This window comes from Lytechinus pictus, chromosome 9, assembly GCF_037042905.1.
Source record: "Lytechinus pictus isolate F3 Inbred chromosome 9, Lp3.0, whole genome shotgun sequence".
Lineage (NCBI taxonomy): Eukaryota > Metazoa > Echinodermata > Echinoidea > Temnopleuroida > Toxopneustidae > Lytechinus > Lytechinus pictus.
The window spans coordinates 18,496,157-18,512,382 of NC_087253.1; the positions used below are offsets into that span (position 1 = coordinate 18,496,157).

The 16,226-nt window shown below is 35.6% G+C and overlaps 1 protein-coding gene across 2 annotated transcripts in view; it reads left to right on the top strand.

Annotated features, from left to right (window-relative positions):
- Positions 1-447: 447 nt before the first annotated feature.
- LOC129268173 (uncharacterized) overlaps positions 448-16,226 on the top strand; it is a 208,368-nt gene continuing 192,589 nt past the window's right edge. The window contains exons 1-10 of one of the 2 annotated variants that reach the window (XM_064104858.1): positions 448-895; positions 2,402-2,514; positions 3,398-3,595; positions 6,256-6,392; positions 7,116-7,257; positions 8,762-8,924; positions 11,111-11,220; positions 12,010-12,192; positions 13,259-13,506; positions 15,612-15,774. In XM_064104858.1, the coding sequence (XP_063960928.1) occupies positions 720-895; positions 2,402-2,514; positions 3,398-3,595; positions 6,256-6,392; positions 7,116-7,257; positions 8,762-8,924; positions 11,111-11,220; positions 12,010-12,192; positions 13,259-13,506; positions 15,612-15,774 (1,633 nt within the window). In that variant the 5' untranslated portion in view covers positions 448-719. The remainder of the gene's footprint in view (positions 896-2,401; positions 2,515-3,397; positions 3,596-6,255; positions 6,393-7,115; positions 7,258-8,761; positions 8,925-11,110; positions 11,221-12,009; positions 12,193-13,258; positions 13,507-15,611; positions 15,775-16,226) is intronic. The other variant, XM_064104859.1, reaches the window with a different exon arrangement.

Consider the following 16,226-nt stretch of genomic DNA (forward strand, 5'->3'; position numbering starts at 1 on the left):
AGACCTACCAATAACACAATAAAGCCTGCAAAGAAGAAGGGCCTTTTCTTAGGCCTATCAGCTATGTTTAGAAGACAATATTGGCTAAAACACAATACATCGATATAAGGGGGGAGGGGGCGTTGTTGTATAATATTGGCTAAGATTTTCACTCACCACCTTTTCAAAATTTTACTGTATTATTAATATCATTCATTCATTTATTTATTTATTTGTTTATTTATTATTATTATTATCCTTTTTTTGTGGTGGTGGGGGCGGGGGGGGGGGGGTTAATGAGGTGTCCCGTGACACCCCTTGGCCCGAGCATCGATCCAGTCATTAAGTGCGCTTAGAACGGTCTAGTCATTTCACTAACCTGTTGATGCATGATCGCATTTCTATAGGTGAATCGAAACTTGTTAGCCGGTGGTGCATTGTCAGGCATGGCACTGGATATCCCTATTCACAGTCAGAAAGCAAACCTGTATGGGAGGAATGCATGGTATTGTAATTGATTGACTAATCGTCACATACCCGTGTTCGTCTATCTATAAGCCTCGTGTATGTAGTCGGGTCTCCATGCAATCTTATGTGTACCTACAGATTTACGTCAGGACAGCGCAGGTGAAAGTTCCACTTGGCCCTCGGCTCGGCTCCTTCCCCTTTCTTTTTTGTTTCGTTTCGTTTTTAGTTTCACCTGATTCTATGTTTCCTCCAAAAAAGGAAAACTTTTCAGCATGGCCCGTTTTTCAAGCACTGTACCAGTCCTTTTCTTTGCCTTTAGTGCCTGTATTTTGTTCACCCTTTCTGATGCTATGTCGGTAAATCTCGCGGAAGCAGTGGATGCCGAGATGAAAGCCCACCTGATTCGAATGGAAGTGCTTGCTGATAAACTCCATTTTAAACATCGGAGGTAAGTGAACACGAGGCGCTATTGAATTTTTCATTTTTGTTTTACTTCATTCACTTCAAAGTATTCAATCAACCTTTGCACATTCTTTATCATCTTATGCGAGGTTTTTGTTTTTGAAAATATGTTTAGAAAGCTCAAAATTTTAGATTTAACTGCCATTCATCTGCACTATAGCGTATAAATTTGGTCGGGAGTTTAGTGGACTCCCAATATTGTTCAATGAAAAAGATAAACAGAAAAATATGCAGAAAAGGGTAAAGAAAGGTTAAATATATTATTTCTTAATAGTATTTCTGCACAAAATTAGATTGTCAGGCCTTATCGTGAAATAAGTCATCCCTCTTCTCGTGTGTGTCGGTGTGGGTAGCCAGTAGTCTTGAGGACGCAATGATGATGACTTTTAAAATAATGATATATACTTCTTCATCATTGACGAAGTATATATCATTATTTTAAAAGTCATCATCATTGCGTCCTCAAGACTAGGTAGCCAGGCGGCTTCTAGAGAGTAAAAATCATTTACTAACGTAAGGTCACTCTCATACGAAGTGACCTTACGTTAGTAAATGATTTTTACTCTATAGAAGCCGCCTGGCTAGGTGTGGGCAAGAGTTTCATATGCATCCCCCCACTAAAACTGAAAATAAAAACATGGAGAAGGTTCAGAATAATATATCTAGCCCTAATATAAAACATATATGATGGGGGAGTGGAAATACATACCAAAATATGGCTTTATTCTGTCAAATTTCGAGCAGGATCTAGTGCGTGTAATTGTCCATAGACATCGGTTTATTTAGTCAGTAAAGGGTCTGTGAGTCAAGACTAGCCGAACTATTGGCTGATAATCATTAAAATGCCCCTTCCTGTATCAGCGCTTCTTGCTAGCATCGCGGGAAGGGGACTTGACTGCAAGCTCTATGGTTATAGCGAGGTGAATTCGAGTCCCAATTAGGGTAAAGCATCAGTAAAAAAATGATAGAAAATTTTGAAGTGAACGAGGTGAATTCGAGTCCCAATTAGGGTAAAGCATCAGTAAAAAGATGATAGAAAATTTTGAAGTGAACGAAGTGGAAGTCTCAACAATCTTTTGTATTTTTGGTGGGGGGGGGGGGGTGGTGCATATGGAACTCTTTCCTCGGTAGGTGTGCACTCCGTAAAAAAGTCAATGGGAGTGTAAAGAAGTCACCAGCGCTGACGAAATAAACGTCAGTGAATGGACCGGTGACTTAAACCAGGATGATGCCGATTTTGAATTTAAACTGCTGATAGGATTCAGCAATTAAAGAAATATAAGAATGTTAGCAGTTTAGAAATAGTTCGAACAGAATCCAATAAATGTGTCCACCCAACATGCCCAAGTGAATGAACCATATCAAATTATATTGCTCTACAACGACACGCTTACAACGAATCTTGGTTGCAAAGTCTTTCTCGTGAAATCGGTGTTTGCTGCAACGTCGGGCAATTAGCTTTAACCTAATTTTCTGAATATTTTTTTTTCAGGGTAGTACGCGAGATGAAAGAGAACCATGCAAGAATGAGACGAAGAAGAGGGGCAACTTTGGACGATCTAAGTCACGGATTCGTTCCTGGGAGTGGTGTGGGAAACAGAGAATGTAAGTAACCATGGAAACGAAACCAAGATTGTTCTGATTAATACCTCGTCCCCGCTGTCATGTGATTCATTTCGAGCGCCATGATTGACCTTTCATATCTGATGCAATTTCTTTAACTTTCGAATCGGGACAGTGGAAACTAGATATTCTTAGTTTTAATCAGATGGTCGTGAGTTCAAATCCTAATCCAGCTGTTTCACTTAGCAAGTAATTTATCCGTATGGTGTTGTCCTCAACCCAGGTGAGGAAAATTGCGCATGAATTCATACAGTAAAACTAAAACACAGCACGAGACAGTTGCTTTGATAAAGCGAGTGTTGCATTGTAGTAGAGCGTTTTAAACTTCTCATAACGTAAGTTATAACCCCTATTTTATATAAGCAGTGATCGAGAAAAGAACCAATTATCTTTAGATTTATAGTAAGAATACTCACGCTTATGGGTAACAAAATTCACGAATTCGAGGCAAGCAACTTATCCACGTTGCACAGCATGAACCCAAGTCATAAACTTCTTTCACAGTTTGTGGCTCCTTAAAGCAGAATGCAATATTTTGATTATGCAGTGTGATGAGATATTAACCCAATAATGTTACAAGTTGTTTTAAACCAAATAACCGGCTTAAATTCTATGAATGGATCTTCGATGCAGGAATTATGAACATGCAGGAGAGCGTTTCAACAACACTTTTCGTCTGACAATGACAAGTTGTCAGAAATGACAACTTTCCTTGATTTTGATTGGCCGAGAAGCACAGTTCCCAGATGGTGTTTGCCGGATATCATTTCTTTTGTCGGTTAAAACAGCCGACAAGACCCTTCATGAACTGCCTCCCAGAAGAATGGGATATTCAAATGACGTTTTTTTTTATTTCATCACGCAGCATTGGAGATAAAAGACATGGTGCCCCTTCCGAATTATCAAACCGGATTCAGTTCTGTCGAAAAACCGCAGTGGAATCACATTGCAATCAACAAGAAAATCTTTATGGTGACATCGACCTACGATCCCGGGAAACTGGAGATATTCGAATTCAATGCTACTCGAGAGAATCTCCTTTCTACAACGGCTACATACCCGAGTAAGTATTATTTTCAATGGGTCGTGCCGGATATCCGGTCTATGCAGAGATTAGTATAAAAAAATTTCAAAGTAGTAGAAAAGTTCAAAAAGAAAAACCATAGTCCCGAAGTCCAACATGCAATCCTGCTGGTTGCTTTCGGTTACCGAATTCAATGCCACTGGGGAGGGTCTCCATATTTCATTTCAATAGGACGGGCTGGATAGGGTGATTCCATACGTGTCGTACGGGACATTTAGAGAACATTTGACAATTTTTTTACAAGAAAAACTAAAAATATTCCAGTAACTAAAGGTGATCATCAAGTACTACCAGAGTGTTAAAAAAACCAAGACTTAACATGACTTGAATTCACATCCTGTATAATACAGATTTGAAATAGTAATGTGTCGTACGGACGCAGAAAAGGTGGCTTTTTTAGAAACCTCAAGTTTGTACTCTTAAAGTCTGTGAGTTGGACAGATAATTTTCATAGAAACTGAACTCAAATTTATATTCAATTACCCAAGAACAAACACATCTATGAAAGAAAGGAAAATAAACATTCACGAATAAATAAAGCAAATTACAATTTTCGAGAACAATGTGGCGTACGGGACACTCAAAATGTGTCGTACGGGACATCTCTAAATTGAAGCAAAACTTTCTTACTTTATGTCTCTTTGACTTCTTCAATCACTTTATTTGGCTGATGATAATGATAATCCTATCAAACTAAAGACATTCATTATGTTAGAAACCGCTATTAGCTGAATATTTCTGTCAATATATCATAAACAAAATAATGTGTCGTACGGGACACTTGTGTGTCGTACAGGACACTTGTGTGTTGTACAGGCACTTGCGTGTTGTACTGGGCAGTCTGAATAAAACAATGAACTTTTTATCAATCAGAAGGGGAGCATTGCCCCTAAATTCTTCCCTTTTAATGAAAAGTCTTTTAATAAGTAGTCATTCAGGACAATATAATTAAGTAACCTCAATATATACAATCGGGAGCAATATATCATTTTTTTTCATGATGGGAAATGTTCACAGCATTTTTACGAGTTGAAAAACTTGTGGTTTTGTGTGAAGTTATATTTTAGTTAATTAACTGATGATTTCCAATACACTATTTAAACAATGAATGAATGAAACTGTTTGTGTAAATTATGGGGCTAAAATGTTATAATTTTCATATAAAATGTAGCTTTATACATATATGTTACTCTCATTTGTTATTCCACAAAATATTTTATTCCTAAAGAAATGCGGTTCTACTTTTTCAAACCTTTCTGCATTTCATGAAACCATATGGTTTGTCTTATTTTCCAGAATTTTTTTGAACAACATGGTTTGTCTTATTTTCCAGATTTTGTTTACAACTTGAAAAAAAGTCAAGAGTTTCAATATAAAAGAATTAGTGATCATCAAGGGAAGTCGAAATAGTTGATATTTATTTTTTTTGTTTTACATCTTATAATAATTCCACATTAGCATGCAAAAGGAAGTCATCTTCCAGGCTAGGGTGAATCAATTATAAAGGTTTTCTTTTCATGCTCAGTGACAAAGAAATTAACCTGCTCTGACCAGTAAAAATCACCATAGCTGAAGGGATTCACAAAAGAATACACCTACATGAAATCAATTAAAATAGTTAGAATCACCTATTTCATGTTCTATGGAGATAAAAAAAATATTTTTTCAGTTCACTATATGTCAAATCAATTACTTGAATTAAAATAGGCCTACTATTTATAGTTTCTGAATCCAAATCCTGCAATTAAATGCATTATATATTGTGTGTTGTACGGGACATGTCCCGTACGACACACACTGTGTCGTACGGGACAACTTTTAATAGGACAATTATTGACAAATGAAGGGCAGTGATTAGATCCTTATGGGATAAATCGATCACCCATGGGTCAAAGAAAAAGAAACTGATATTGTGAAATTGCATCATCAAAAATAAATTTGTAGGAAAAACTTTTGCATTTTTATGTGTCGTACGGGACATTGCCAAAGATAGGTTCGGAAAAATCAGGGCTGCCCCTATTATGGATCATGAAAATGTTGTAGATATTATTTGGAACCATCAATGATACATTATTCCATTGACCTGCAATATTTTCAATCTTCTCGTGCTTTGCCAATAATTGTTCAGGCAGTCTTTGTACTTGACTATTTAATTAGCAAAATTATTGAAAATATAAAATTCCATTGTTCCCCCCAAAAAAAACTATATCTGACTTCACTTTTGGTTAAAACTCATAATTTTCATAAAATTTAGGTATCATTGTAAAATATTACACTACTTATGACTTATTGAAAGCATGCTGAAATTTATGATATTTTTGAAGTTCTAGTGTGGAATCGCCCGATATCAGGTGTATTGGTTAGAGAAGGTATGAATTTGGGGTTCCCGATATTGAACGACAATTTCACGTAACTAAGCTTGACGATATGGAAAAATAACATGACACAATCTTAAAACATTTGATAGACAAATAAACCAACATGATTCAGATAATAGTTTATACAGATATCATCTCTTTCATTTTCTCTTTTCCTTTTATCTATTTTTCTCCCCATCCCTTCTCTTTCTTCCCATCTACGAGTATAACTGCATGCATATACATGATAATCATAATTATGTCTCTTGTCTTATTGAACAGTACCAGTTCGAGCTATGAAACCTTTTACTCAGAGTTACTATGGCAACGGAGTGACAACAAAAGAAAATAAGATCGTTGTTTCATCAGATGAAGAAACCTTTTTCATTGTACTGAACGAAGATGGCACTGTAAATCAGGTATGTCATGGCAAAACCATGAATTTTCTATTGAACCAAGGATGGTAGTGAATGTGTATAATATGATGATGAAACCAGGTTTATATTGAACGAGAATGGTATTAAATATAATGTTTGATGATAAAACCAGGATTGTATTCAACGAAGCTGGGTTAAAATTTATATGAGGTATATATATAATAAACTATCAAATTGATACTGAACGAGGATGGAAGCGAATATAAGCCATAACTTATAAAACTATAGTATGAAACTATAATTGTTTTAAGGGTATAAAACTATCTTTGCTTTGCATGAGGATGAAACTAAATATGATACCGTGAAATCTATATTAAACAAGCACGAATTCACGGATTCAGGTCCATGAAATTCAAATTTATTGCGACTACACCTGCAAGGAGTCTCTACTTTAAATTATCTATCTATCTATCTATCTATCTATCTATCTATCTATCTATCTATCTATCTATCTATCTATCTATCTATCTATCTATCTATCTATCTATCTGTCTGTCTGTCTGTCTGTCTGTCTGTCTGTCTGTCTGTCTGTCTGTCTGTCTGTCTGTCTGTCTGTCTGTCTGTCTGTCTGTCTGTCTGTCTGTCTGTCTGTCTGTCTGTCTGTCTGTCTGTCTGTCTGTCTGTCTGTCAGTCTGTCTGTCTGTCTCCCATCTCATCCCATCCCATCCCATTTATCTATCCATCGATTTCTTTTTTGACCGATAGATCAATAATGTCACTGTAATCCCACTGGACGTAACAGATGTCGATTTCTTCTCAATTGGAGTCGATTCCTATCTGGTCTTTACTCGGGATACTGATGACCCAAATGGAGATAAATCCGTAATTTACCTGTGGAGTAGCACCAGTAAGTAAACACAATACCCTCTGATGATGACAATGATAATGATAATAACAATTTTTATAATAATGATAATAATAGTAGTACTGATAATGATAATGACAATGATTATAATAATTATTATAATGATAATGACAATGATAATAATAATGATAATAATAATGATAATTATATTAATAATAATAGTAATAAGAATGATAATTATATTAATAATAATAGTAGCAATAAGAATGATAATGACAATGATTATAATAATTATTATAATGATGACAATGATAATAGTAGTTATAGTAATAATAATGATAATAATAATGATAATTATATTAATAATAATAGTAGTAATAAGAATGATAATTATATTAATAATAATAGTAGTAATAAGAATGATAATGACAATGATTATAATAATTATTATAATAATGACAATGATAATAGTAGTTATAGTAATAATAATAATAATGATAATAATAATAATTATATTAATAATAATAGTAGTAATAAGAATGATAATTATATTAATAATAATAGTAGTAATAAGAATGATAACAATTGGATTTATAAAGCGTTTTTTCCAAGGAAACAAAGCGCTGTTGATCACGTGCAGGTAAATGTGAATGGAACCAAAATCTCAAAACGGCCGACATCGTACTTTTTAGAGGATTGCCTAACGTAGCAACGATCAATTCATGGAAACTAGATTCCAAGTCTCACTGATTGTAAAAGCGGACTACTGGAATAGCTTATCTTAAGGGTTCGATATATGCTAAAAGATGCAATTCTCAACATTAGCAGTCTGTTATTTACTATAGTGCATTCCACATGTTCCTTTATTTTTCAAAAAGAATTAAGTGCTAGAATAAGTAAGTAAACACAATACTCTCTGATGATGACAATAATAATGATAATGATAATAACAATTTTTATAATAATGATAATAATAATAGTAATACTGATAATGATTATAATAATTATTATTATAATGATAATATGATAATGACAATGATAATAGTAGTTATAGCAATAATAATAATAATAATAATAATAATAATAATAATGATGATAATAATAATAATAATGATAATAATAATAATTATTATTATATCAATAATAATCGTAATAATAATGATAACAATTGGATTTATAAAGCGTTTTTCCAAGGAAACAAAGCGCTGTTGATCACGTGCAGGTAAATGTGAATGGAACCAAAATCTCAAAACGGCCGACATCGGACTTTTTAGAGGATTGCCTAACGTAGCAACGATCAATTCATGGAAACTAAGGCAAACTTTATTAAACTTTAAAGGGGGTTTTCTAGTCCTACATTGTGGCCAACTCATTCCACTGGATGGAGATCTCAGGCACAACTCACAACATATGAAACCGCCCCTTGAAATCCCTGAAATATTGTACATTTATAATTACAGTTCCTAATTATTACCTGAGATGTTTGGTTCATCATTTGCTTACAATTTCCAATATATGATCGGCATGTTTTATTTTTGTTGTTAAGATAAAGTCTTTGCAGTTAGACAAGAAATAAGAACGTACGGTGCCCAGGAGGTTCACGCGTTTGAAATGACTGGACATCATTACCTTTTGATCATCGAGAAAAATAAAGAATCTAGCATATGGAGATATAACACACGACAGAGCCAGTTCACACTATTTCATAGGTAAGTGATAAAATGACAGTTTTATAATAAATGTACTAAAGAATGAGACGATGAATAGCGCCATCTTCGGAAAGATGTAGTTCACCATTTCTCTGCCGAAGTTCCTTATACAGCTCGCTTCCTTTTAATATGTCCTCATCCCCGGGATATAATCGCAGCTCTTTCCGAAACGGATCCCAGAACTTCATGAGCTCTCACTTTTTAGGAGAGAGGAAAGTAATAATAATGGTAATAATAACGCAGTTCTTGTATAGCGCATATGTCATAACGTCCCTATTCGCTTCCAAAGGACTTTGATAGGGAGGCAGCGTAGCTCAGTCGGTTAGAGCGCATGTTTCGGATAAGATCGTAGATCTCAACGTGAGGGGTTCGAGTCCCGCTCATGCCGAAACGCGTCTAACAAAAAAATCTGATGTTATAGCGTTGTGTGTTAGCGTGCCTCACCACTGTATTCAATGCAGGTGTGAATGCAGTTGGAAAACACTCCGTCCATCGGAAAGGACGCAAATGTTGGTCCCGTGTATAGGAGAGTCACAACCTATGCACGTTAAAACCAATACACTATTCGTCAAAGAGTAGGGTGTTCACCCGGTGTATTGCACCTGCCGGCCCCCGGTACTACAATACTGCAAGAATCTTCAGGATTGAAGGAGGCAGTCAGTGTAGGATGAAGAAGACGAAGAAGGATATTATTACCCTGGCTTTAGCCCCACAACATTTTACAGCGTGATGGCATTTCTAGGAATAAATTCCTGCCAGGTATCCATTCATCTCACCTGGGTTGAGTACAGCACAATGTGGATGAATTTCTTATTGAAGGAATTACGCCATGGCTGGGATTCGAACTCGCGACCCCCTGTTTCAAAGTAAGAAGACTAATCCACAACGCTCTACAAAATGTAAAATGTACTTTAGTAAAATGAATTCAACAAAAGGCCGTGAAACAGATAACCATTCCTCCATGTAGGCTGCACCATTAGGAGAAGGATCCGACACGAGCTTGTCAATTTATGCAATAAAAACGCTGTTTAATAATGTTATACAACGCGATTTACTTACAGTAGGAGATTACACAACCATGCTTAATTCATTGAGAATCAAACTTTGTTGTTTAAGATTTTAAACACTCCTTTAAACCGTTTTAACAACCTTTGTAAGGTTAAATGGAGTTGACAGCGTTGAATAAAAATTCAAAACAGCGTTTTATTGTGTATATAAAAATTTGACGGAGGTGTTCAGAGATAAATACACGCAGTAATATTTTATTTTCACGTTACTATCCCTCTCACACAAGATGATTGTAGGTTGAACAAACAAAACAAACCAAACACAAAAAAAAAAAATCCTCCACGCTAGTTGCACAATTAGGACACGGAATGTACACATCGGTCATAATAAACATGGAATTCATGAAAATATCTTTGTAAGAAAAACAAGACAATGTATGTCGACATGTAACAATTTGGTTTATACGCTGTACCCATAAAGTGCCTACGTTGATGATCCCCAAAAGCCCTGTAATTTGGGGCATCATAAAGTCGAGATCACTGGATAGGAAGAAAATAGGGCATGGAAGTTTTTGTCATAATTATAATCATTGTCAATTTTGAAAAGATTCAAGGGATGTTGCAAAGAAAAATGAATATCAAAATTTGCAAATATCGATTATAAATATAGAACCGAAAGAGCAATCATGTTTTGGCAAAACAATTTTTATGCCTAGGCCTTCTTTCTTTTGCAGCTAGGAAGCAGACTGAAATCACCTATTGCAACATCCCATATATGCGCGTGCATCGTCATCATGGTCATCCCGTGGTTGAGTGGTCTAATTGCCTTAGTAGACACAGGAAAGCTCGTAGTTAGATTCACAAACCAAAGCATATCCCTTTTGGCGAGGCATTTTATCTACACTGCTCTTTCAAATGAACATACTGCAGGCAATAATTTAAGATTTATATATATATATATATATATATATATATATATATATATATACGCCTACCTTTGTTCTTTTCATCCATTTCTTTACAATATTTAAATTAAAAAAGAGTTGCCAAAAAGCTGTTGTACATGTATAACTTTACACACACACACACACACACACACACACACACACACACACACATATATATATATATATATATATATATATATATATATATCGAAATGTGTTTATACTCTTGCAGGTTAGAAGACGGTGCCGCTAAATCGGGTCTCTACTTTACCGAAGCACATGAGAGTTTCATCGTGATCATAACTGCTGCGGGAGATAGGTCCATTCTATACCATTGGGACGGTGAGTTATGTCTCTTTTCGATTTTTTTTATGGACTTGCTTTATTATATTCCCCTGTTGCCTTTTACAGCTTTGCTTGCTCCTCGATCACAGCCCCCTTTCTGGTGGTAAAATCTGGGGGTAAAATATCCAAAACATTTGAAATACAAATGACATTTTCAAATTCAACTTGGGGAAAAGACAAAGATGAGACGTATATATAATTATATGAACCGATTCGAATCTGTATAAATTAAGTATCTACTCTTTGGCTAAAGCGACCAATATTTGCAATATTAATTGATGCATATATCATATACAGATGTGATTGTTCTGTTGAGGAAGCATGATGCTGCTGCTATATAAAATTGCACTGTCCCCTCTATTTGGCCTTTGAGTGGCATGCAGCTCCTACTTGTAAGAAATTCTGTGACTAAGTCCCTAGTGGTTATATCTACAAAATCTCTTCTGAAGGGCAAAGTAATAAAAAAAATCTTGTGAAGGGCCCCCCTCTTCTGTAAAATCCTGCGCCAGTTGATTTGTTAGTACTTTTAATGACCATAGCGCCATCTATATTGATGGTAGAAGAAGAAGAAGAAGAAGAAGAAGAAGAAGGTATGAATGTCGTTTGGATATCTGCAGCTACGTAGGCCTACTGCTTCGATCTTTGAATAGATTGTCAGTTTGTTCACTACAAAGTTGCATTCGAAATCGAATCCAAGTTCACTTGTATCATAATATTCCTCTGGAACTGCCTTAAAACTCGTTTTCCGGCCATCTTTCCCTCTACTTTGCCTTGCCGATTTCACAGCATTCGACTTTCACGAGTCTCAGTTCATCAGCACCCCGATGGCTTTGTCCTGGTCAACGATGCGGGACCCGGCCACCTGCCAGGACGCACCGGTACTCGCCCTGTCGTCAATGCGGGGAGGAGATAAGTCGCTGGAACTCTTCACCGTCGTAGACTCGAAACTCGTCGGCGGTCCGTTTCCAGGTGAGTGCAGTGGGATGGGGAAAGGAAGGGGGGGGGGGGGGGAGAAAGGTATGTGACACAACAATTGTTCTGGTCATTGATAAGGCACAGGGTTATTGAGTACAGTTACAGTAATTTGGTTCAGAGTAATGTAAATAAAAGATTATGAAGAGGGTTTAGGTAGTTTTGGCAGGTTGGCTTTGAATGTCTGACTTAATAAAGTGCAGTTCTTCCATCGCAGCGATTGTCTCCGGAGCAAATTGCATGGAACTGGAAGGAAAGGCGGAAGTCTGGAGGAAGGGAAGAAAATAGAGCCTGGATGAGAGAGAGAGAGAGAGAGAGAGAGAGAGAGTAAGGAGGGGAAAAGGGAATCATGGTAATATTCAGAGTTGGTTTTATATTAATTGAATTATCTGTAGTTCAATTCAATTCAATTCATTTATTTCACTCGATAAAAATAACATACATACAGGTAAATCAGAAATACATAATGGCAAGAACAAAAAGTATAAAAAATGATAATACAGTAAATAGTGTACAGAGCAGGCTTCGAGTGTGGTAAGGGCAATACAATTGTCTGTATATATTACATATATGTATGAACTATTTTTATAATGAAGTGGAAACAAATGATTTAAATTGAAAAAAACATTCAACCTTTTTAATATGTCCTTTTTTAATTTGCCCAGCTTCCATATTCTCTATTATTTCGCTCCATAACTGCTGAAGCCATGTAATGAATGTATTATTACACCATGATCTAATGCAGATAAATCGTTCCATGAAGGATCCACATATCAAATGAAATCAAATCATATTGCATCATATCGAATTATATCAAATAAAATATTAAATCATGTAAAATCATATAAAAACATATCAACTTGACAAAATATCAAATCATATAAAATCACATCATATATAAAATCATATAAAATTAAATCAAATCATATCATATCAAATCTTATCAAGTCATATCAAAACATATCAAATCACAACAAATCATTTAAGATCATTGATATTGATTGTCACATCTTTTATTTATGTTCCTCCAATATTAACTGGATTCGAATACTTCCTATCACAGTATCCCCATTGCCATTGGGCGTACCACCCCCAGAAGGAGCGATCGACCTCTACCAGTTTAACGATTGGAAGGGGAACGTCTACACCGTGGTATCGTATGTGCTCTCCAACAACCTGGTAATCGACAGCTATCCCGGTGATGTTGTGATACCAATCTTCTTTGAACTTGACACAGGGATCAATCCTGTACCGAGCCCCTACGGTCAAGCCGTCCAAGCGGCCTTGGGCAACGCTGCAACTGCTATTCGGGTAACCTATAGTTATCCAGTTTTCCTCATCTTTTGCTCTTTTGATCATCTATTTTGTAAAAAAAATGTGTATTTCGAAACTGTTATATCAATCTAGTGTTTTTGCCCATTTTCCTTTTATTTAAGAAACTTATTAATTATTTTGAATTTCTTATCTTCTTACTATTTTGATCATGATTATCATTACTATCACCATTATTGTTATTATTATCATTATTCGTTTTGTTATAATTGTTATTATGATTGTTACGATATTGAATACCGAACAATAGCAAAGAAAATTTTGATTAGATTATTTTTCCTTTTTAATGATTTACACAGAATAAACAAAACAGAAATAATACATCTTACATATCTTGAAGATTCAGTTCTGACTTATTCCAATGATATATTGAAGATGGCTGGCAAAGGTTCCTTAAATTAAAATCCACAATGCTGGCGATGGTGAAATGGATGTTTAAACACGATGAATAATCATGATGATAAGTCACTGCAACGGGTTGAAATGTCTGTGAAGACAAAGTTGATGGCAAACTGTCGATTTCAGCAATCCATGGGTTGAAAAGCGTTCATTAAACAGGTTGATGATCTCGATGAGAACTGAGAATTCCTCTCTCAAAATAGCTGCAAACAGTTCATTGATGGTGTGCAAATAATTTCCCAGAAGATAAATGTTGTATTCCAGTTGGAAATAAATTATGCTCTGACATCAAGTCTCTTGTGAAATTCTGAGTTCTGATCTGATATGATGAACTTGAAGAAACTGCCAGCTCATTATACAGTGCGTCCCAGAAAAAACGAAACCGAGATTAAGCGATGATTTATCATAACTTAATCACAAATACATTTAGACAAATGACATACCAATGTAAAGCTTAGAATTTCCTCTTTCATCTGATATTACTTAGATTATTCCTCATTCACGCATGAGTGAGCAAAAACAATTTGAAGAAAGGATACCAAAAACTCATTTGGCTGGGGGTATCTGAATTTCAAAAAGAAAATCACATGCCTAAAAAGTTCAATATCTGCTCTTTTATTTGATACCTTAATCACAAAAAATGGTCAAGAAGTAAACAAGTTATGTCCCCTCGAAACAATGCTTGTATTTCCATGATTTTATTAAATAACCATGTTTTCACCGGTTTCCCACAGAAGCTATCGCATGGTTAACAAAAGACTTAATGCATGGCTAATTGTCAACAAAACGGAGTGTCAAGTGAGTTTGACCACTAGCCTGCAGAACCTCTTAATTTTATGAAATTATTGAAATTCAAGCCTTATTTCAAATAACCAGAACTTTGTTATTTCTTGATCATTTTCTTTAATTGAGGTATCAAATTAAAGAGCAGATATTGAACTTTTTAAAAATTTAGGAGCCTGAAGACGGACAGTCAACCTGTCCGAAACGTAGAGTCTCTCTACTACTCATCATCTCTACTCGCCGACTCAAGCCAGCATCTCCTCATTAGCTCTACTACTCAAGCTGTTCTCAACTCATCAATCTTTCCTGGTTTACAGTCCTTTTCAGGACTACTTTAGAAAGAATACTCTACTCTCATATCTCTACTTTCTCGCCTATCCATTTCTTCTCTTCTTCTATCCACTGTTTCTATAACACTTCACATGGTGTACCGTAAACCACATCAGCGATTGTACATACCACCATGCAAACCTTCAAACAACATTCTGGAATAAATAACTAAATGACTGAATATACATGTAATTTCTCTTTCGATTCTTATGTATAACATTATGGTGATGATGACAATTATTATTATTATTATCATCATTATTATTTTTGAAATTTATATTTTTATCACTGTATTATCATTATTATTGTTATTATTATCATTTTTCATTGTAAGTATTCATATTTTTAGTATTCTCATTATTAAACATCATTATTATTAAAATCATTATCATAATCACTATCAGCAGCAGTGGCAGACAGTGACCAGGAGGAGACAAAGCATTGGAGGGGCACAGCATTGTTCACAAAGAATACAGTTCCCCTCCAATCATTTGTCTCCTTCGGGTCACGGTCCGCCACTGACCAGCAGCATCATTCTCATTTCGTCCCTCATTTAATCTTGTAATTAATAGAACCAGCTAGATGAATACAGGGAGTTAGTAATCGACGGAGAGCAAGCGCTCAGAGACAAGATATCCCTCAAAGATGGCGAGCTTGTGATTGGTGGAAACGTCACCTTCAACGGGACCATCATATTCAATGGAACAGTAGTAGTCGACACCGTTGATGCTGATGGTATGTTTTAGTGGGTAAATTTGTCCACTTCCAACTTGTCGACTCACCACATGGTCTACCTTTATTTATTCTGATGCCATTGCATCAATCAACATTTTTTCTAACAGCCATTTGGTCCAGTAACCATTTGGTCCAATCATCACTTAGTCTAAATCAACAGTTCGTCTCACAACCAGTTGGTATAATATTCGTTTTATTTTCATCCATTTTGCCCAATTAACACTTAGTCTAATTAGACCAAATGGTATATGGACTAAATGACCATTGGACCAACTGGTTATTAGATGAAATGGCAATTAGACCTTGTGGATATTGGACGTACTGATGGTAGACGAGTTGGCATTGGACGAAACCGTTTTAGTGCTTATAGATATTTGATTTCATTGTTAGCCGCAGGCTAGTCACATTTCCCTTACAGCGGCCGTACAGCGAGCCAAAAACGGCGGTTTTAT